We start from the raw sequence: 22,114 nt of genomic DNA on the forward strand, positions 1-22,114 counted from the left end.
AGATGTCAGCTGTAGTCTGGATGAAATCATGTTTGATATGTGGGATTAAGAAATTCTGATTTACTTTTCTTATAAAGGCATCCTGATTGTGTTGATTTTCATAATCATAATTTAGTGATGTTTCTGAGACATTTGTAATGCTTAAAGATCCCAAATGTAATATATTACTTTTAAAAAATATGCATTTAAACCCATATTTCGTGCACTACCTATAACCAACAGTGTGTGTTGTCCTGGATCAGCTGTTATAATGAGTATAACTTATTTTCACCTGGCTAATTATTTGTTTAGCCTATTGTGGCTTACAACATTCATACTTACGATAAATTGCATTTGTAATGTTCTCTATTGCTGAAATACAGTTTTCAGTTGGATATAGAGCAAATCTAATGTCAAGGTATGAGGATAATGGAATATGCAAAATGTATCCAACAGAAGTAGAGTTCTGAGATTTGTTTATTCAGCTTCCAGCTGAATGACCTTAATGTTGTCAGAATGCCAAAGACTGTTGAAGAGTGACAATATTCTTGTTATGAACAAAACATGTTCAATAAATTGTATGACATTTATACAACAAAATTTTAATTTTCAGGATTTTCATGGTGTATGGGCACAAGAAGTTACTGATGGAACTTGTGTGGCTATTAACAACAAGTACAAATTGATGGCATTTGGCTGTGCAAAGTAAGTCAACTTGTTGACATTAAAGTGTAATCTGTATTTACAAAATATTGCCACTCATGAATGGTGTACAAATTAATTAGATTTTGGTATCTGGAGTGCCGGCCATCATTTTGTAGAATGGTACAAAAGTGGGGACTTATCACTAGCATAGAGAGGCAAATGCAAGAATTATGCAAGAAATTGAAAGAGAAATAGTGACAGTAATTTTCACAATTTGATAAATTGGTAACAAAGGAACAAACTTGGTATTATGAAGAAGAAATCAAGAATAATACAATTAACTAAAATGCTTAATTGAATTGGAAACTAATGAAAAATGAGTTTATATTTGAAGTTAACACTGACGTAGCTAAATGCAGCAATTGGCACAAAAATTGATGTTCTTATACTTATTGATCTTTAATGAGCATGAGACCGTGAGGTTGTGGTTATTGCAGTAGTTTTAAAAGGAACACAATAATGGGTTTTCCTTCAAATCAAGTCGATGTGATAAAGAATACAGAATATAATTTTGTAATTGACTTTATTTGTGAAATTTATTGTCATGAACAAGTAAGCATATTCTGTATCATAATAATAACCCTGCAGACAGTATTAAGCAGTGTTTCAAAAGGCCCAGTGATGAATGGAAAATTGACAGGAATGTATTGAATATTTTCTGGCAACTGATTTTATTTTGCATTCCACTAGTGGTTCTGTTTTAGTTTACTCAATGGATACAACTACAGGAAGCATGCAACTATCCCACAAGTTCGAATTAACTCCAAAACATTATCCTGGTAGGTATGAGATGTTAAGGCTTTTCTATATAGAAATATAATCCTCGCATAAAGCTTTTTTTTTTCCCTAACCTAACTAAAACACCATTGATATCAATGTTGAAACAATTAATCTCGGCGTTAAAGTTTATAATTAAAATTTACTTCAATCTAACTTGGTAAAACTGTTAAGTAATGAATATTCTTAAATAGATTAAAAGAACACAGGCAGTCTCGCTGTATGTTTTTCAAGATAAATAATGTAAGGAACATTTTTTTTCATTAAGTAATCTTTGTCCTTCTGCACAATCTTCACCTCACCAAACTCCACCAAAAAATTGCTAAGTTTAATTACTGGTTGTATATTAGCAGCACCTACTCCATCATGTTCAAGTGAACTGGACCCCACTCAGAAATTATTAGAAACTACAGATGCTTGGCCAGAATTTTTATGTCAAAATATCATTGCAGCTAATAATAACAATATTTATTGCAAATTTTAGTCAACAGAAAATTACAAGATTAAATATATGCTTGCTCAAGATTCAAGATTGATTAATGTCATTTCTAGTACACAAGTGTAAAGAATGAAAAGCTTTATTTCAGTGTAACTTTCTCCACTTTAGTTTTGTAGTAAGCTATACCCCTCCTCTGCCCCTAATTACATGTGCATTAAGATAAATAAAATTGTGCTATTTGCTGCAAAATTATAGCTCTTGCATTTGTCCACGTATATACTCTCAACAATTTGATGAGCTGATAATTGTAAAGTAATCCATCATGCCCTGGAAAGTAATTGATAAGTATGAAATCTTTACAGGTTTTAACAGTCAGAGATTTTAAAATATAAAACCTGGATTTTTTTCTCTTTTTTTCTACTAGTCTATTCTTATTTTCCAATTTATTTCTTTTCTCCCTGATTTGACATTAAATAATGGTGGAGTGACTTTAACCTTTCTTCTCAGATGTTGAGCCATTTATTTCAGTGCTTTAATCTTACATGAGATAAGCAGTTGTTTGTTCCAATGACACAGACCCACTGATCCCTTCCTGTACCATCATTTGTTTGCACATACCGTGAAATGAGTTTTAAAACTAATACATTGAAGCACATGTCAAATTGCAGGTAGATGGGACTTGCTGTAAGATGTAGCACATTCTTGTTCAGCACACAAGGACCAACAATAATGTAATTTAAAACTGTGTAAAGAACGTCAAGCCTCCCGATCTTCAACTGATAGGAGACTTGAGAGCATGGTCGTTATCTTAAAGATTAGTTTTATTTGTCACATGTACATTGAAACATACAGTGAAATGTGTTGCTTGTGTCAATGACTAACAAAATCTGAGAATGGGCTGGGAGCAGCCTGCAAGTGTCGCCATGCCAACATAGTATGCCCTCAACTTACTAACCCGTACATCTTTGGAACGTGGGAGAAAACCGGAGAACCCGGAGGAAGCCCACATGGTCATGTTGAGAGTGCACACTTACAGGCAGCAGCAGGAATTGAACCCTGATTGCTGGTGCTGTAAAGTGTTCTGCTTGGTGCTGCACTAAACATCTTTAAGAGAAAGAAATATAATGCTACTAATCATCTTAAATACTGTGATTGTATATTGAGAACTTCACTACATGTACTGTATTTCAATATTCATTCCTGCCTTTCTGTTGAACAGATATTTGGAACAAAACGGGAGCTGTGAAATTGGTCAAATGGTCACCTGATTGGAGTGTTGCTATGGTTACATGGGAGTGTGGAGGCTTATCCTTGTGGAGTGTTTTTGGTGCTCATCTATTTTGCACATTAGGTGGAGATTTTGCGTAAGTATTTCCTTCAGTAATTAAAAGTTCTGCAACATTGTTGTAGAGGACTAAATGCAGTGCAGAAATTGTATCCATAACTAGGTTTTCAATATTGAGCAATTGAGTATTGGCACATGGTGACTTGAAAATTATTAAGAGTTAAAAATATTTGATAAGATACCACATAATACTTAGCATTTTGATTTTAACCCGGTTTCCAAAGCCATGTAATTCCTTATGCCATATATATGTTTCTGCTGTATGTATTCTGTCATATGTTAAACACAGTAGTGCCTACTGGCATGTTATTATACAGTTAGAAGCTTGTGTGAAAAATTTCTATGAAACTGGAAATGTACTCCAGAAGTACAGAAAAAAATTCAGAAATATCATTTTATGAGATATGATCCTCGAGGTGTAAAATTAGATAAAATCAGCATATATCTGCTGAAATATATTGATTAGCTTAAAGACTATGAAATATGCATTAATGTTCAAGAATTACCACAAGTTATTTTTGGAAGCTTGTACATTTCTACAATTAATTATTTCTATAAATTACCTTTTTGAAGGCATTATTCTGATGGCACAAAAAAGGATCCCATTAAAATCAGCTCTATGGTGAGTAGAATTCAGAGGTAGCGAAAGTCTTGTTCATGGTGTTTGAAAGTTATACTGTCTTCTAATGCATTGCATATTAAGTAGAGACACATTTAAGAAAACTGTTCAATGGAAAAAGATAGTGATCTTTTGAGAAAAGATTGTTTATAAACAAATTATTCTGTTTGTTCAAATTGCAACATAAGTTTTATTCAACAGTGAACTATCAGTAATGTATATACACTGGTGGCCACTTTGAAGTACCTCCTGAATCTAACGAAGTGGCCACTAAATGTATGCTCATGGTCTTCTACTGCTGTTGCCCATCTGCTTTAAGGTTCAACATGTTGTGCATTCAGAGATGCTCTTCTGTACACCACTGTTGGTAATGGGTGGTTATTTGAGTTACTGTCACCTTCCTGTCAGCATGAACAAGTCTGGCCATTCTCTTATAACCTCTCTCATTAACAAGGTGTTTTTGCTGACAGAACTGCTGCTCACTGGCTGTTTTTTGCACCGTTCTTTGTAAATCCTAGAGACTTTTGTATGTGAAAATTTCAGAGGACTAGCAGTTTCTGAGACCCTGTCAAACCACCCCATCTGGCACCAACAATCACTCCATTGTTAAAGTCACCTGGATCTCATTTCTTTCCAATTCTGATGTATGGTCTGAACAACAACTGAACCTCCAGACCATAACTGCATGCTGTTATGCATTGAGCTGCTGCCACATGATTGGCTTAGATATTTGCACTAACGATAAGGTGTACCTAATAAAGTGGCTACTGAGTGTATATGGGGAGTGATTCATAGCTGTGTTTTTTTTTTGCATTGTATAACCTCATGCTTCTGAGATGAAGGGACATATTGTTCCCATTGATTGGAACAAAACTGAAGATTGTTGTTCTTGGAACATTTGGTGGTTTAAAATTTGATTTTCTTATTTGTATTTTAAAGTTATTTTGTGTTCACAGAGCTGGGGTGCAGAAGGCTACCACCTTTGGGCAATTTCCAGTGATAACACTCAACAAATAAAAAGTGACCTGGAAAATAAAAGTGTGCAAGCAGAAATTCTTCAATTTCAATTCATCAAAAGCGCTCTAACGGTTAATCCCTGCATGGTAGGTTACAAGCTAAATTTTTTATTAATTACACACTAGAAAAATATCTTTGTTTTATCCATTATATTACTACCTTCTGAGCAGTACATTTTGGTCACAAATATTTCTCATGATACTTAAATAAAATACAGGTTGAGTACCTCTTATCAGAAAATCCAAAATTTGAAAACCGCTGTAATGCAGAATTTTTCTGAGTGCTGACATGACATCACCCAAATGGAAAATTCCACAAGGTGCTGAGAAGGTTCCCAGTCAATGCACGGGTCTCTGCACACCACAGCCAATTCTGAGAAGTGATCTTACATGTGTAATGAACAAAAGTTAATGGAAAAATAGAAAAAAACTGCACAAGGCAAAAAATGAATATCGTGTATCAAAAGAGTGGATTCGTTAGCATCGGAGTGAACATGTGCTGCTTAACTTTACCAGTATATTGATCATGAAACAAGCAAAGATCTATCTTGACAAACTAAAAATTAGAGGTGATTGTAAATATTCTGCAGTCTGGTTGCAGAAATTTAAGAGAAGGCATGGCATTAAACTTTTAAAGATTTGTGGTAGTAAAGCATCTGCTGATCATCTGTAGCAGAGAAATTTGTTGATGAGTTTGTCAAGTTCATCACTGATGAAAATCTATCATCAGAAAAGTCTACAGTGCTGATTGTTTTTACACCTTGCATAAAACCTAAAAAAAAGTAAAATACAAATACATTGTACTGTAACCTTTTTATCAAAACAGGACATCATAGGTGGAGATTGAAAGCCTGCTGTTGTTTGTTGTTGTCCAACAACAGATTCAGGTATTCTCCTGATATTGCTGTGCTGCTTTTGTTATCCTGCACACATTATATTTTCATTATGTTAATGGTATATAATAATTTTTATTGTTAAGTACATATGTGTGATGAACAAATGTAAAACAAAGACTACTTACCGGTAGCACATAAATTCAGTTGAAGTGATGGCAATCCCAATCTATCTTATTATATATTCCAAAAGCCAAAATCCAAAACACTTCCTGCCCCAAGCATTTCAAATAAGGGGTACTCAACCTGTATTCAATGTCCTTTCTAAAATTTGAGTTACCATCTCCTTCACAAGTTACCGAAATATCTCATTGTATATAATTAGTGACTAGCTACACAAAGTACCCAGGACATCTTCAGGGAGTGGCGTCTCAGAAAGGCAGAAAGTTATTAAGGACCTCCAGTACCCAGGGCATGCCCTTTTCTCACTGTTAACCATCAGGTAGGAGGTACAGAAGCCTGAAGGCACACACTCAGCGATTCAGGAACAGCTTTTTCCCCTGTACCATCTGATTCCTAAATGGATATTGAATCTTTGGACACTACTTCACTTTTTAATATACAGTATTTCTGTTTTTGCACTTTTTAAAATCTATTCAATATGCATATACTGTAATTGATTTACTTTTTTTTAAACTTTATCTTATTTATTATTTTTTTTCCTCTTTCTGCTAGATTATGTATTACATTGAACTGCTGCTGCTAAGTTAACAAATTTCACATCACATGCCGGTGAAAATACACCTGATTCTGAAGTTTAAGGGAATGAAAAAGAAAAGAACGAAAAAGGAAAATCTGTGATTGTGTAAATTCCTGAGAAGATTAAATTCCCAAGGGGTTTTAAATGAGACAAGGTTTAAGTCACTGAACGTTTGTGTCTAAATTTGTTACATCTGTTTCTCAATTCTTAAGGAAGATCTGTTGTTTTGAGTGTAAAACTTCTGAATATGGTTAATTTTGCAAGCTGAAAGGAGATGTTAACAAAGCGCTCTTGGTAGAAGTCTGTGAGCAGACCACATCATACGCAGTATAAAGCAATTTGGTAAATGGAAAAATATCAAATAAATCACTATTGCCCATAACTGTTAGGTTCCAAGACTTTGGAACATCTACATGCAGAGGTGCTGTGGCAAGAGGGAAGTGTGCTGGCATCAATCGAAACTGGACCAGGATGCAGTGGAGGAAGCAGTGTTTTTAGAATACTAAAAAAAGAGAGTGGAAGATATGTTTGATGGTCTCATCATGTAAGACAGTGTTTCCTAACTTTTTTTAGCCCGAAGTCCCACTAAAGCACCTTCATACTTGCCAGCACCCTTCTTGGGCACAGTATACTTTCCGGCACCCCATAGTGTAAAAATGTGTCTACCATATGATAACGAGAAAAATAATTCTGCTTCAAATTCTTTTGTCTTTAAACCTAGCCTACACAGTACCTGTGCACTGACCAGGACCTTCAATATCAATGTGATCTTTAAGCTTGATGGTTTTTAGCCAGAGTTGAAATATCTGGTTCAAGTGACAGCAAAAGCCTCAAATCTCCACACGTGACAATGTCCAAGTGGTTTCTGTTTTTTTTTTTGTGAGTACATGGTTCACTGCACTGAAGCCTTTTTCAACAAGGTAGGATGGAATTACAATGAAGAGTAGCTTGGTTCTTCTCCAAAGACCAGGAAACTTTGTATGACTGTGTAGCCACATACCAACATTTTTTGAAGAGTTTTTGCTTCTTCATTCTGAATTTCACTAATTTCTTCTCTCTCTTCTGGTTCTTCCACTTGCAGAGGAATTGATTAACTACCCAGATTATTGATTCTGAAAATCCTTCTTCAGTGACTACAGGTGTAAGCAGTACTCTTGTAAATCACCATCTGTGAAAGAGAGTGCCATACTTTCCATGCAGGGAAATTGTGAGAACATTCTTCTCCCATTGTTTTGCTTACATATTTCCAATTTTCCTATAAAAGTGGACACTGCACTTTTGCCTTGATTAAATTGAAATTCTCACCCTGCAGTTTCATATTTAGAATGTTCATTTTGTCTAGGTATGCCACATCTCCACGTAGAAGTTTAAGCTTGTTTCCCAAGTTCTTGTTGACTTTGAGTAAAAATTCAACAGTCAAAAAGATCAAAGAAACATTTTAAGCAGCAGCCTTTTGACAGCCAACACACTTCAGTGTGAAGCAAGCATTCAAACTTTTTGTTATCTTGGCATAATTGGCAAAATTTTCTGCTATTTAATGGATGAGCTTTAATTTTGTTGATAGCAGATATTACAAGAGTCAGGCTTGAAAATTGCTGGCTGAGGTTTTTGGCTGCGAGATGTTGACAATAATTATACAATGGATTGCAAACAGACTTGGAATTTCTTTTTCCATAAATGCCACTAAACCATCATGGCAGCCTGTCATATGGTGCTCCATCTGTTGCACAGGAAATCATGTTCATAATCAGAATACTTTTATCCTCAATACACTTTTTGAGCTCGTCGTAGACTGATTCTCCATTGATTTTTTAACTTTTTTGAAAAGGAGAATCTCTTCATAAACTTTTCTATTTTTGTTATACCTTACATATGCTATTAGCAATACCTCGTTGTCTCACACGGTTGACTAATCCAGTTGTTTCCCAAATTCTGTTTTTTGTAGCTCTGTGCGTAGTTGATACTCAATGTTTTCACTCATTTCGTCAATACAACGAGCTGTAGAGTTATTACTGAGAGGAATTGATTTTAAAATACTGGTATCCAATTTGAGAACAGTAGTAAGCACTTCTAATACAATAGGCATTATTAATCTTTCACCAATTGTATGAGATTTTCCACACTTTGCTATCATTTTTGTAGATGTTATAAGAAGCAATGAGACCACTATCGAGGCCATTTTTAGCTTTCTTGGCAAATGACTCGAGTGTGCAACGTTTTCTGCATTAATTACCCATAAAATCTGGTCTGATCTTCATCTAAGTCAAATAACAGACACAATCTGCCTAAACTAATAACATGCAAACAATTTGTACTTTTCCTGTCTTTACTGAACACATTGTTTAATCATTCACAGTCCAGTCTAGAAAAAGAATGTGAACCCTTGTATTTAGTAACTAGTGGAACCTCCTTTAGCAGCAGTAACCTTTAGCTGCTGATCAGACTTGCACAATAGCAAGGAGGAATTTTAGACCATTCCTCCATACAAAACTGTTTCAGTTCATCAATATCTCTGGGATACCTTGCATGAATAGCTCTCCAAGTCATGCCACATTATCACTACTGCGAAGCCTCTTCCGGTGATGCCTACACCGAAGAAGTTTAGATCCTCTCTTCGACGGGAGTTCAGTGAAACCTTCTCTCACTGCTCCCCATCTGTAATTTCTTCGGCTCTTCAACTTTTCGCCCTTACTCACTCTTCCTTCAGTTAGTCCTGACGAAGGGTCTCGGCCTGAAACGTCGACTGCACCTCTTCCTAGAGTTGCTGCCTGGCCTGCTGCGTTCACCAGCAACTTTTATGTGTGTTGCTTGAATTTCCAGCATCTGCAGAATTCCTGTTGTCCACATTATCTCAATTGGGTTAAGTTCTGGACTCTGACCTGGCCATTCCAAAACAATTTTCTTTTTCAACTATTCTGTTGCTTATTTACTCTGGTGTTTCAGATCATTGTCTTGTTGCATCATTCAACTTCCAGGTGAATGTCCTGATATAATTTTGAATTCATTGTTCCCTTAATGATTACAAGCTGTCCAGGCCCTGAAGCAGCAAGGCAGCCTCAAACTATGATAACTCCTTCCAACATGCTTCACAGTTGGGATGAGGTTATGGTATTGGTGTGCAGAGCCCTATCCTCCAAATATAGTGGTATGCATTTCTGCCAAAAAGTTCAACTTTTGTCTTATCTGTCCAAACCATTGTCCCAGAAGGATTGTGGAACATCCAGGTGGTCTTCTGCAAACTTGAGATGTGCAGCAATGCTTTTTTTTTTGGAAAGCAGTGATTTCCTCTGTGGTGTCTTTCCATGAACACCATTCTTGTTCAGCGTTTTTCTTATAGTGGACTAATGAACAGAGACTCATGGCCTTCTGTACCCTCCTGTCAGATTCTCCCTTCTCCAGTCCTGTATCTCTATCAACAATCAACTTACCAGCTCTTTACTTCATCCTCCCCCCACCACCACACCTGGTTTCACCTATCTTGTTGGTCTTCTTCACCCACCCCCCAATTTCTTACTGGGCTCCTCATCTTCTTATTTTCCAGTCCTGATGAAGGGTTTCGGCCTGAAGCATCAACTAATCTCTTTTTCTGTAGATGCTGCCTGGCCTACTGGGTTCATTAAGCATTTTGTGTGTGCATTGCATGAGCAAGTTCCAGAGCTTTCAGCTGGTCTTTTGCTTGTTACCCTTGGATTCTTTTTCTCCTTCAGCATTGCACATTGGTGTGATCTTTGCAGGATGTCCACTTTTAAGCAGAGTAGCAACAGTAGTGAATTTCCTTCATTTGTAGACAATTTCTCTTATTGTGGACTAATGAACACTCAGGTCTATAGAAATGCTTTTGTAGCTTTTTCCTGCTTCAAGCATCTTTACAATTCTTCTAAGGTCCTCTGAAGGTTGTTTTGATCAAGGCATGGTGCACATAAACGAATCGATCTTGAGAAGAGCAGTGACCTGACTTTGTGTGTCTGTTTTATAGGGCAGAGCTCCTCTACAACCCACACCTCCAATCTCATCTCATTAATTGGAACACCTGACTCCAAATAGGTTTTGTAGGAGGCATTACTCCAGAGGTTCACATACTTTTTTTGAACCTAGACTGTGATTGTTTGAATGGTTTACTCAGTATTGACAAGAAATAGTGCAATTGTGTGTTATTAATTTAAGTAGATTGTATTTGTGTATTATTGTGACTTAGTTGAAGATCAGACCACATTTTATGAGTAACTAATGCAGAAAACCAGATAATTGCAAAGGATTCACAAACTTTTTCTTACAACTGTACCTATCCAAACTTATCTGAAACATTGAAATAGAGCTTGCATGCACCACTTGCGTTGGCAGCTCATTCCACACTCTTAAGACCCTTTGAGTGAAGAAGATTCCCCTCATGTTATCTTCACCTTTCATCCTTAGCCCATTACCTGGTTGTAGTCCCACTCAAACTCATAGGAAAAAGCCTGCTTGCATTTTCCCTATCTACCCCTCATAATTTTGTATATCTCTATCAAATCTCCTCACAGTCTCTACGTTCTAAAGAATACTGTCCCAGCCTATTCAACCTTTCCTTATAAATCAGGTCCTCCAGACCTAGCAACATCCTTGTAAATTTTCTCTGTACTCTTTCAATCTTGATTACATCTTTCCTGTAGGTGGGTGACCAGAACTGCACACAATACTCCCAGTTAGGCCTCACCAACATTTTATACAACTTCAACATAACATCTTATCTCCTGTACTCAGTACTTCAATTTATGAAGGCCATTGTGCCAAAAGCTTTATTTACGACCCATCTGCAGTGGTGTTAGAAAGTTTAAGAACCCTGTAGAAATTTCTCTTTTTCTGCTTAAATATGACCTAAAATGTTGTCACGTCTTCACGCAAGTCCTAAAATGAGATAAAGAGAACCCAATTAAATAAACGACACAGAAAGCATTATACTTGTACATTTACTGAGAAAATGTACTTGTTCAAAATAAAAAGTATGTGAACCTCTGGGTTAATGCCTTCCACAAAAGCTATTTGGAGTCAGGTGTTCCAACCAATGAGATGAGATCGGAGGTGTGGGTTGTAGAGGTGCTGTGCCCTATATATAAAGAAAAAGAACCTGACTTAGTTACTGACAGAGCCTGCTCTTCTCAAGAAAGATCTGTTTATATGCACCATGCCTCAATTAAAACAACTTGCAGAGGACCTTAGAAGAAAAATTGTAGAGATGCATGAAGCTGGAAGAGGATACGAAAGCATTTCTAAAGACCCGAGTGTTTATCAGTCCAGAGTAAGAGAGATTGTCTACAAATGGAGGAAACTCAGTACTGTTGCTATCCTCCATAGGAGTGAGCATCCTACAAAGATCACACCAAGAGCATAACGTGCAATGTTGAAAGAGGTGAAAAAGAACCCAAGGATAACAGCAAAAGACCTGCATAAATCTCTAGAACTTGCTAAAGTCTCTGTTTATGTGTCCACTATAGGAAAAACACTAAACACAAATAATGTTCATGGAAGGACACCACGGAGGAAACCACTGCTCTCCAAAAGAAACATTGCTGCACATCTCAAGTTTGCAAAAGACCACCTGGGTGTTCTACAATGCTTCTGGGACAATATTCTGTGGGCAGATGAGACAAAAGTTGAACATTTTGGAGGGGAAAGGGCACTGTACACAAACACCAAAGCCCCATCCTAACTGTGAAGCATGATGGAATGAGCATCCTGATTTAGTGCTGCTTTGCTGCCTCTGGGCTTGGACTGCTTGCAATCGTTGAAGGGAGCAATGAATTCAAAGTTATATCAAGACATTTTACAGGAGAATGTTAGAGTAGCAGTCAGTCACCTAAAGCTTAATAGAAGTTAAACAATGCAACAAGACAATGATCTGAATGACAAGAGTAAATCAATAACAGAATGGTTTAAAAAGAAGAATATTTGTTTCGGAATGGCCAAGTCATAAGTCCTGACCTTAATCCTGTAGAAATGTTGTGGAAGGACCTGAAGCAAGCAGTTCATGCAAGGAAGCCCACCAACATCCCAGAGTTGAAGCAGTTTTGTAACGAGGGATGGTCTAAAATTCCTCCTAGCTGATGTGCAGGACTGATCAACAGTTACCGCAAACGTTTGGTTGAAGTTATTGCTGCACAAGGGAGACACACCAGTTACTGAAAACAAAGGTTCTGATACTTTTTCCAACAAATGTAATATTCAGTCATTTTTCTCAATAAATGAACAAGTATGATGTTTTTGTGTTATTTATTTAATTGGGCTCTCTATTTAGTTTTAGGACTTACTAGATCTAATCACATTTTAGGTCATATTTATGCAGAAATGGAGAAAATTCTACAGGCTTCACAAACTTCCTAGCACCACTGTACCAGTGACACCACTTGCAATGCATTATGGACCTGTATTCCCAGATCCCTTTGCACTTGTCTGCATTAAATTCCATCTGTGTTTTTTTCTCCCCAGCCCATTTTTCCAGCGGATGCATATCTCTCTGCAAACGATGATGGCTGCCTTTACTGTCCACTTCACCCAATCTTGGTCTCATCTGCAAATTTGCTGATCCAGTTAACCACATTATCCAGAGAGAGATGACAAACAACAAAGGACCCAACACCTATCCCTGTAGCACACCACTAGTCATAGGCCTCCAGTCGGAGAGGCAAGCCTCTCCAACCACTCTCTGACTTCTCCCACAAAGCCAATGTCTAATCCAATTTTCTACCTCATCCTGAATACCAAGTGACTGAACTTTCTTGAGCAGCCTCCTTTGTGGAACCTTGCAAAATGCCTTGCTAAAGTACCAAACACCTGTTCCTCTGTAATCTGTACAGGGTCCATGAAGTTGATGCTGCTTTGCCTCACTTCTATAGACTCTGCCTGATTCCTGAGTAAATACAGATGCGAAGAATTCTTTTAAGATCTCCTCCATCTGTTTTGGCTCCACACATGGATTAGCATTCTGGTCTTCCAGAGGACCAAGTTTTGTCTCTTGCGATTCTTTTGCTCTTAATATATTCGTAGAATCCCTTAGGATTCTTTTTCACCTTGTCCGCAAGAGCAACTTCATGCCTTCTTTTAGCTTTCCTGATTTATTTAAGTGTTTTCGTGCATTTTTTGTACTCCATAAGCACCTCATTTATTCTTTCTTGCCCATATTTGCCATGCATCTCCTTATTTTTTTCTCTTAACCAGTGCCTTAATATCTCTTGAAGTCAAAGGTTTCTTGCAGTTGTTATCTTTACCTTTTTTGACAGGCACTTGCAAACTTTGTACTCTCAAAATTTCATTTTTGAAGGTCTCCCACTTACAAAGTTTACCTTTTCCAGAAAACAGCCTGTCCTAATCCACGCTTCCCAGATCATTTCTGATGCCATCAAAATTGGCCTTAATCCAATTTAGAATCTCAACCCACAGACCAGACCTAGCTTCTTGTATGTTTACTTTGAAACTAATGGCATTGTGGTCATTGGATGCAAAGTATTCCCTTATACAAACTTCTGTCACCTGCCCTGTCTCATTCCCTAATAGCAGCATCACTTGCTGTCTCATTGGGACTACTACGTATTAATGAAGGAAACTTTTCTGAACCTATTTGCCAAACTTTATCCCATCTAGTGCTTTTATATCACGGGATTCCCAGTCAAATATCACTGGCGTATGTCATGAAATTTGTTGTTACGTGGCAGCAGTACGATGCAATACATAATAAAACTGTAACTGACAGTAAGAAGTGTATATAAATATGTAAAAGGTTAAATTAAATAAATAGTGGAAAAAAAAGTAGCGAGGTAGTGTCCATTCAGAAATCTGATGGCAGAGGTGAAGCTATTTCGAACTCACTGTGTACCTTCAGGCTCCTGTACTTTCTCCCTGGTGGTAGCAATGAGAAGAGGGCATGTCCCAGGTGATGGGGGGCTCTTAATAATCAATGTTGCCTTTTTTTGAGGCATTACTCCTTGATGTCCTGGATGCTAGTGCCCATGATGGAGCTGGCTGAGTTTACAACTTTCTGAAGCTTTATTTCGACCCTGTGCAATGCCCCCCCCCCCCAATTACTAGACAGTGATCCATTCAGTTAGAATGCCATCCATGGTACATCTATAGAAATTTGAGGGTATCTTTGGTGACATATCAAATCTCCTCAGACTCCAAATGAAATATTGTCGCTGTTGGGCCTTCTTTGTAACTATGTTGATATATTGGGCCCAGTGATGGTGACACTCAGGAACTTGAAATTGCTCACGTTTTCCGTTTCTGATCCTTCGATGAAACCTAGTGTGTGTTCCTTCGTCTTCCCCTTTCTGAAGTCCACAGTCAATTCTTTGGTCTTACTGATACTGAGTGCAAGGTTGTTGTTGCGACACCACTCACGCAGCTGATCTGTCTTGCTCCTGTAACCTTCTCATTACCATCTGAAATTCTGCCAACAATAGTTTTGTCGTCAGCAAATTTGTAAATGGCATTTGAGTTGCGCCTAGTCACACAGTCATGGGTGTAGAGAAGATAGAGCAGAGTGGAGCAGAGCAGTGGACTAAGTACATATCCTTGAGGTGGAGACATTATTTCCTATTAGCACAGACTGTAGTCTTCTGGTAAGGAAGTGAAGGATCCAGTTGCAGAGGGATTTTTCTTTTTCTTACCTCAAATTGTAAGTTTCTGATCAAACTGACTTGTGCCATTTACAAATTTATTTCATGGCATTTGTTCTATTTCACAAAATTCACATAGTTGGAGATAAATGTATTCTGTTTAAATCTAAATTTAGTTCTGTAGAAAGAATCAATTAATTGTTTTTAGGAAGTCTTATGGCTCAATACTGACCCCTGAGCTACAAGAAAGTTCTGATAATCTGATAACTATTTGAAAATCCCAGTGTATTCGGTGTCTGTCTCACACAGTTCCTGTGCCATCCTCAAATTCACCAGGACCACTGTTTAAATGGGGCCAGTCTTTGTTCAGACAGCTGTACCTTTTGAACCCATCCATGTGAAGTAACTCGTTAAATATCGCAGAATAACACCGCCCCGTTGTTGATAGTTGGGATTTTCTTCAGCTGCAGGACACTATTAATCAGGCATAAAAATGAGCAGAACAATGTAATATTGAATTTAGCCATTGTAAATGCAAGATGGTATACTTTGTGCAGATTGATAAGGATAAAGTGTACAAAATAGCAGAGCCCTTGCGAGCATTAAAGAATATTTCTGGGGTACAAGTCTAAGGATTCCTGATACATAGGTACAAATAAGATGGTGGAGGAGGCATATAGGATACTTGCTTTGATATGCCAGGCCAAAGATTTTTGGTCTGAGAGATTTTTGAGCAAGAGAAACATTGGTAAGGTTACAGCTGGAGTTCTATCCCAAAAGTATAGAAAGGACGTTGTTGTTTTTGAGAGGGTACAAAGAGATTCACCAGAAGTGGGATGGTATGTTTCAGGTATGAAGAGGCTGAATAACTTGAGTTTATTTTCCGTGCAACAGAGGAAACTAATGGTAACTGAATAGAGAAACACAATATGTTTAGGAACAAGGAAAGTGAAGTTAGTAGTAACTTTATTCCTTAGCAGAGTTGTCTAAATGTTGAGGGCATATGTTTACTTTATGTTGTAAGAGGTTTTTAGGTGATGTGATGAAGAATTGCCAGAGAAGGTAGTGGAGATACAGATTTTTATAACATTTAACAATTATCTAGACAAGCACTTGAATCACCAAAGAACAAGTTATGGATCAAGTGCTAATAAATGGGTTTATTATAAGTTGACAGTTAGCAGAAATGTGGTATACTGAATAACCTGTTTCTGTGCTGTATAATTTTATATAAAATACTACATGCAGTGATTATTGTGTTATCCTTTTACAGCCTTAATCCATAACTGACCTCTATATATGATATATATTTATCTCCACCCACCTTGACTTTCACTCTCCTCTGTACAAATGGTCAACTCTACAAAGTTACCTTTGCAAGCTATTATTTGCCTTCAAATATTTCTCACATTTTATCTCTGTACATGCCATCAGTTCTGCCTGAAGTTCCTTGCAAGTGGCCAAACTTTGACCCTTGTTATTTTATAATCCAAAATTGACCTTCCCAGTCGATTGTACTATCTTCACATTGTTTTCCTGATTATAAGAACATGAGCTATATAGTGTAGGTATGTTTGATATCTGCATAGTTCATCTGTATGTTTGATATCTGTATATCTATAATAACAATCTATATATCTATATGACAATAAAGTTGAATCTAATATCCATAACCTAGAAGTTTTGGTGGAAAATGTTTCAGCTTATTAGCATTCCAAAATGTAGCCTTGTGTTATTTACTATTTTCAAAAGGTTTTGAGGGTGGAACCAGACAAGGCATAGAATCCAGAAGAGAAACTTATGTTTGCATAATCAAATGCCTAAAGTTTCCTTTTTCAACTTACAGTATGTTTGAACAGTTCAATGCTGATGGTAGGTTCTACATACTAACTTAGAAACAAAATTTCTATCAATTTTGTTTCACCATGAGTTAAAACGTTCTTGCTGAAGGCACCTGAAATGTATGCAAGTTTGGCCTATGTCAAAATATCTGTACTTCCCTTGGATCAAGAATTTTCTGGGTTTATTACTGGGAATATTATTTTAGGGAAGATATTAAGATTGGCCTGCTTTCAGAAAAAAAATTATGTAGAGTTCATTTGAAATGTATAGTGGGAAGCTTGTGTAAATGCTGCAATATTGTTTCCACCAGCTAGAGAGCCCTAAATAAGATGAGAGTCTCAGGCTAAGATGTCAGCTATTTAGGACTGAATTGAGAATTTCTTACTACAGAGGGTTGTAAATTTTCTGAATTTTTTACCTTTGGGTTGGGCATTCAGGGTAGAGTTGGATAGAACTTTGAACACTAACAGGGTCTGACGATCAGATAGTAGATTTATCAAGGATGTTAGTTGATATTGAATAGTAGAATAAGCTTGATCTTTAGTTTGGTTTGTGTTTCTTAACTCACGTGATTAATAACAAATTTATCTTGAATTTTTCACTTTGGCACCCCCTTATTTTGTCTGTCTTTGGGGGAAAAGCTTTCTGAATAGGAAATTCAAATATTTAACAATTGTTATCGATTTTTCCCCCAGAATAACCAGGAACAAGTACTTCTGCAAGGGGAGGATCGTCTTTATTTGAATTGTGGTGATGCATTGCAGAATCAGAATTCAAGTACCGCATCAGCAAATTCAGGGCACCAGCCAGTCAGGGAAAAGAATCCTCTTTCAGATGACATTCTAATTCCTCAGGATTTAAGCACTTTATTAGGACACAGGCACTGGCATATTGTACAGGTAATGGTTTCTGAATTCACATAGTCATAGTCATGCTTTATTGATCCCGGGGGAAATTGGTTTTTGTTACAGTTGCACCATAAATAATAAATAGTAATAGAACCATAAATAGTTGAACAGTAATATGTAAACTATGCCAGTAAGTTATGAAATAAGTCCAGGACCAGCCTATCGGCTCAGGGTGTCTGACCCTCCAAGGGAGGAGTTGTAAAGTTTGATGGCCACAGGCAGGAATAACTTCCTATGACGCTCTGTGCTGCATCTCGGTGGAGTGAGTCTCTGGCTGAATGTACTCCTGTGCCCACCCAGTACATTATGTAGTGGATGGGAGACATTGACCAAGATGGCCTGCAACTTAGACAGCATCCTCTTTTCAGACACCATCGTGAGAGAGTCCAGTTCCATCCCCACAACATCACTGGCCTTACGAATGAGTTTGTTGATTCTTTTGGTGTCTGCTACCCTCAGCCTGCTGCCTCAGCAGACAACAGCAAACATGATAGCACTGGCCACCACAGACTCGTAGAACATGCTCAGCATCGTCCGGCAGATGTTAAAAGACCTCAGTTTCCTCAGGAAATAGAGACGGCTCTGACCCTTCTTATAAACAGCCTCAGTGTTCTTAGACCTTCACACACCTTTGTTAAACTTGATAGTCATTGCAAGATCTGTTATTCATGAGAAACATACTATAGTGTATTCCACAACATGGTACCATTTAATTTCAGTCAATATTTTGACAAAACAACAAGGAATTTTTCAGTGCCTGAAATTCAGCATTTTGGCTCCCTTGAATTGATAAACATTTTTCAGTTAGTCCTCTTTTATTGTCATTTAGAAATGCATACATGCATTAGGGAATGATACATGTTTCTCCGGAGTGATATCACAGAAAACAGGACAAACCAAAGACTAACACTAACAATTAATATGCAAGAGATAAACTTTTGATATCCCAATCTACCTTGTCACAATTTACTTTGTCTACCTGTACTGCATTCCTCTGTAACACCATATTCTGCATTCTGTTTTCCTTTGACTATCGTTGTGTACTTCTGTATGGAATATTCTGTCTGGATGGCAAGCAAACAAAAGCTACTCACTGTTTCTTTACACGTGACTATTGTGGAAAATCAGGTTCGCAGGTTCAGTAAGTGGGTTCAGAAGACACTCACTGTGGATAAGTAAGTTAACAATTGATTTACAGTTCAAAACAGACACTAGACATACCACACAGTGGCAAATTATCTGAAGTGTGCATCTGACCCACTTTACTGCAGCACACTCCCACTATCTACTCTTTCCATGGCATCCTCGTCTATCTGGTGGTTCATGGCAACACGGTAGTTAAAAGAGATCGCATGATTACTGTATGCTAGATTTAAGCTACCAGTGCCATGACATCATCAGTCAAATGGAAGCTAGTGGGAGGGGCTGCAATGGGCCAATCCTTACCTCCCGTGGGGGAGTGGCGTTCAATGAACAGGTAAGCTAAAACACTTCTTACTGCAACAGGGACAATAATAAACTAATTGCAATTACAGCACGAATTAAAAGTTACTCCATTGCAGTCCTGAATTAACCACCTGGATATTACTTTCAAGCCTATTAAATGGTCTTGACATTTCACATTGACCTGAATCATGACATCTTGGATACTATTCAGCTTAGTATGTTGCAGAGGTTTTCACTTGCCTGAGCTGTATGAGAGAAATTCGTATCCTTTGTGTAATTTTTTTCTCTCTTTGTAGATCCACAGTACCTATCTAGAGAGTAATTGGCCTATAAAGGTGAGGATTTTTTTTCCTGTTAACTGAATTATGAAATCAAGAAACCTCATTAATTAGAATTTAATTTTAGTCTTCATTCCATTCGCTATTTCTTCAGTTCACAGCAATAGATCGTCTGGGTCAGTGTGTTGCTGTGGCAGGCAAATATGGAATTGCACACTACGCTTTGTTTACAAGAAAATGGAAACTTTTTGGAAATATTACACAGGTAAGCTGTCTTTAGAATTACTATTCTATCTTATTTTTGAGGATTTTTTGTATTTTCCTGCTAATCATTCTACTGAGCCCATCCCAAAAACATTGAGTTAAGATGTGCTTCCATGGATATCCTTGGGTATTTCACTGAAGTACAATTCCTTCACGAAGTAGGTCACAGTGACTCTAGATTTAACTTATCCATGCCACTCCCGTCCGTGCCATTTTCTTTATAACTTTCTATGTTACTTCAGTGATGCTTGGCTTAACATCATGGACTAGCCATTTATCTTTCTTTCATGTGGATACATTTAACATCTTATGGCTTAATATCAAACTAACAATTTCTGGTAATGCCTACCTTCTCCACAATCTCATCCCCTCCTCCACCCACCATCCATAGATATGGCTGCACTTTTCAATTTTAGCTTGTTTTAGTTCACTGTCTCTGACTGCTGTTCTTTAAAGTAATTCTTACTGTTAGCAAAATTAATCCGAACTATCTGGATCAAATAAGTGTACACGGACTCCGAGAAGACTCCACATTATTTATGAGATATATCATGGGGTGTCCGTCTCACAATCAGGGCATCCTGGACTCCAAATAAGCAGTGGAAAGTTACTTCTTTTATCCAACACAGAAACCAAGATGTTTGTAATTTTAGTCTTAACCATGCATTAAAAAAAAGGAGCAAATAGTAGCACAAGGTATTTTTAATCACAGAACAGACAGTAACTAAGTCATATCAATGTATGTTCCACTTTTCTGCACTCAGTGCTGCATCATGATTTTGAAACACTGTCAGCTGTAAGTCTAAGCTTAAGACATTAGGTAACAAAAGTTCATGAGGTTAGAAAATTCAAATAGAAAAATGCATTTTAGCTACTTAGTTCACCCTTTTGCTGACCCTTCGACTCACTAGTCAGACTGATTTTGTGGCTGACTATGTGCAAAATTTTAGCACCACCAAAAGAATAGAGAAGTTTCATGTTTTCGTGCCTTTAGTGGTCACAATAGAAGAATACTAACAACTCTGGTGTCATCAGACAAATAATCCTTTATTCTGAGAATTACGGCATTATAAACGGGGATTAAGCATAACATCATCTTTGACTTCTGGTTGCAGCATTAATCATCAATAGATATGGGAGACTTGTGCTTGGGCAACTACTTAATCTTCAAATGGCAGTCCCTCAGTAAGCTCATCGAGGTCATGCCTTCTTTCTATTACTACTATTGGGGAAGAAGTAGACTCACACTCAACATTTTGGAATACAGGTGTCTCTCGCTTTATGAACGTTCACTTTACGCCACTTTGCTTTTATGAAAGAGTTTTTGCTAAGCGAAAGAGGATTTTCGCTTTTACAAAAAAAGCCGCCTGCCTTAAACTTGTGTTTACCCCGAGAAAGACTACCATGACCGTGAAGCCTTGTGCAGGCAGGTGTGTGCGCATGTGTGTACATGCTGATTTTTTTCTACAAATTGGTTTTGGCTAAATCTTCCCGATTCTGTTAAGTGAAACTACACTATACATACACTATTTCTACTTTATATAGGCTGTGTATTTATCATATCATTCCTGCTTTTACTATATGTTAGTGTTATTTTAGTTTTTATGTGCTATTTGGTAGGTTATTTTTTGGGTCTGGGAATGCTCAAAAATTTTTCCCATATAAATTAATGGTAATTGTTTCGCTTTATGCCATTTCGGCTTACGAACCATTTCATAGGAACACTCTACCTTCGGATAGCAGGGAAAACCTGTAGCTTCTTGCCCTCTGCCATCAGATTTCTCAATGGTCCATGGACACTCCCATCACATATTCCTCTTGAGCATTATTTATTTATTTCAACTGCGTCATTTTTATGTTTTGAACTGTATTGGTACTGCAAAAATAATAAATTTCATGACATCAGTGACAATAAATATGATTCTGATTACAGATTTTCAGTCTTTTCGGTTCTGATTTTCATGTCCAGTGCTAATGTGATCACATGCCGTCAATTTAACACAACTTAAATGTACGGTGTGGTTTATTTTACATTTTATGAGTCATTGCATGCGGTATGACAACTTTACACAGTTACTGCCTTTTCAGAACAGATCGGAAGCACATTTATTATCACTGATTTAAATATTGTGAAACTTGTTTTGCGGCAGCAGGAGAGTGCAAAGATAAATATTTATTATAAATTACAAAAATAGTGCCATAAAAAGGAATATGTTTATGGATTTCATATGTTACATCATTATACCCGTATTTTTAGTAGAGACACAATATTGAGACAATTGGTATTGGGCCAAGAACAAGAGCCCACCAAAATA

General features: G+C 37.3%; 1 protein-coding gene across 4 annotated transcripts in view; it reads left to right on the plus strand.

The window, feature by feature from the left end:
- ric1 (RIC1 homolog, RAB6A GEF complex partner 1) overlaps positions 1–22,114 on the plus strand; it is a 152,194-nt gene that overhangs the window by 79,378 nt on the left and 50,702 nt on the right. For all 4 annotated transcript variants that reach the window (XM_072257986.1, XM_072257988.1, XM_072257987.1 and 1 more), the window contains 8 exons: positions 593–684; positions 1,375–1,463; positions 3,120–3,264; positions 3,819–3,867; positions 4,821–4,967; positions 17,599–17,802; positions 19,554–19,592; positions 19,690–19,800. In XM_072257986.1, coding sequence (XP_072114087.1) covers positions 593–684; positions 1,375–1,463; positions 3,120–3,264; positions 3,819–3,867; positions 4,821–4,967; positions 17,599–17,802; positions 19,554–19,592; positions 19,690–19,800 — 876 coding nt within the window. The remainder of the gene's footprint in view (positions 1–592; positions 685–1,374; positions 1,464–3,119; positions 3,265–3,818; positions 3,868–4,820; positions 4,968–17,598; positions 17,803–19,553; positions 19,593–19,689; positions 19,801–22,114) is intronic.

The sequence above is a fragment of the Mobula birostris genome, chromosome 5, assembly GCF_030028105.1.
Source record: "Mobula birostris isolate sMobBir1 chromosome 5, sMobBir1.hap1, whole genome shotgun sequence".
Classification (NCBI taxonomy): Eukaryota; Metazoa; Chordata; class Chondrichthyes; order Myliobatiformes; family Myliobatidae; genus Mobula; species Mobula birostris.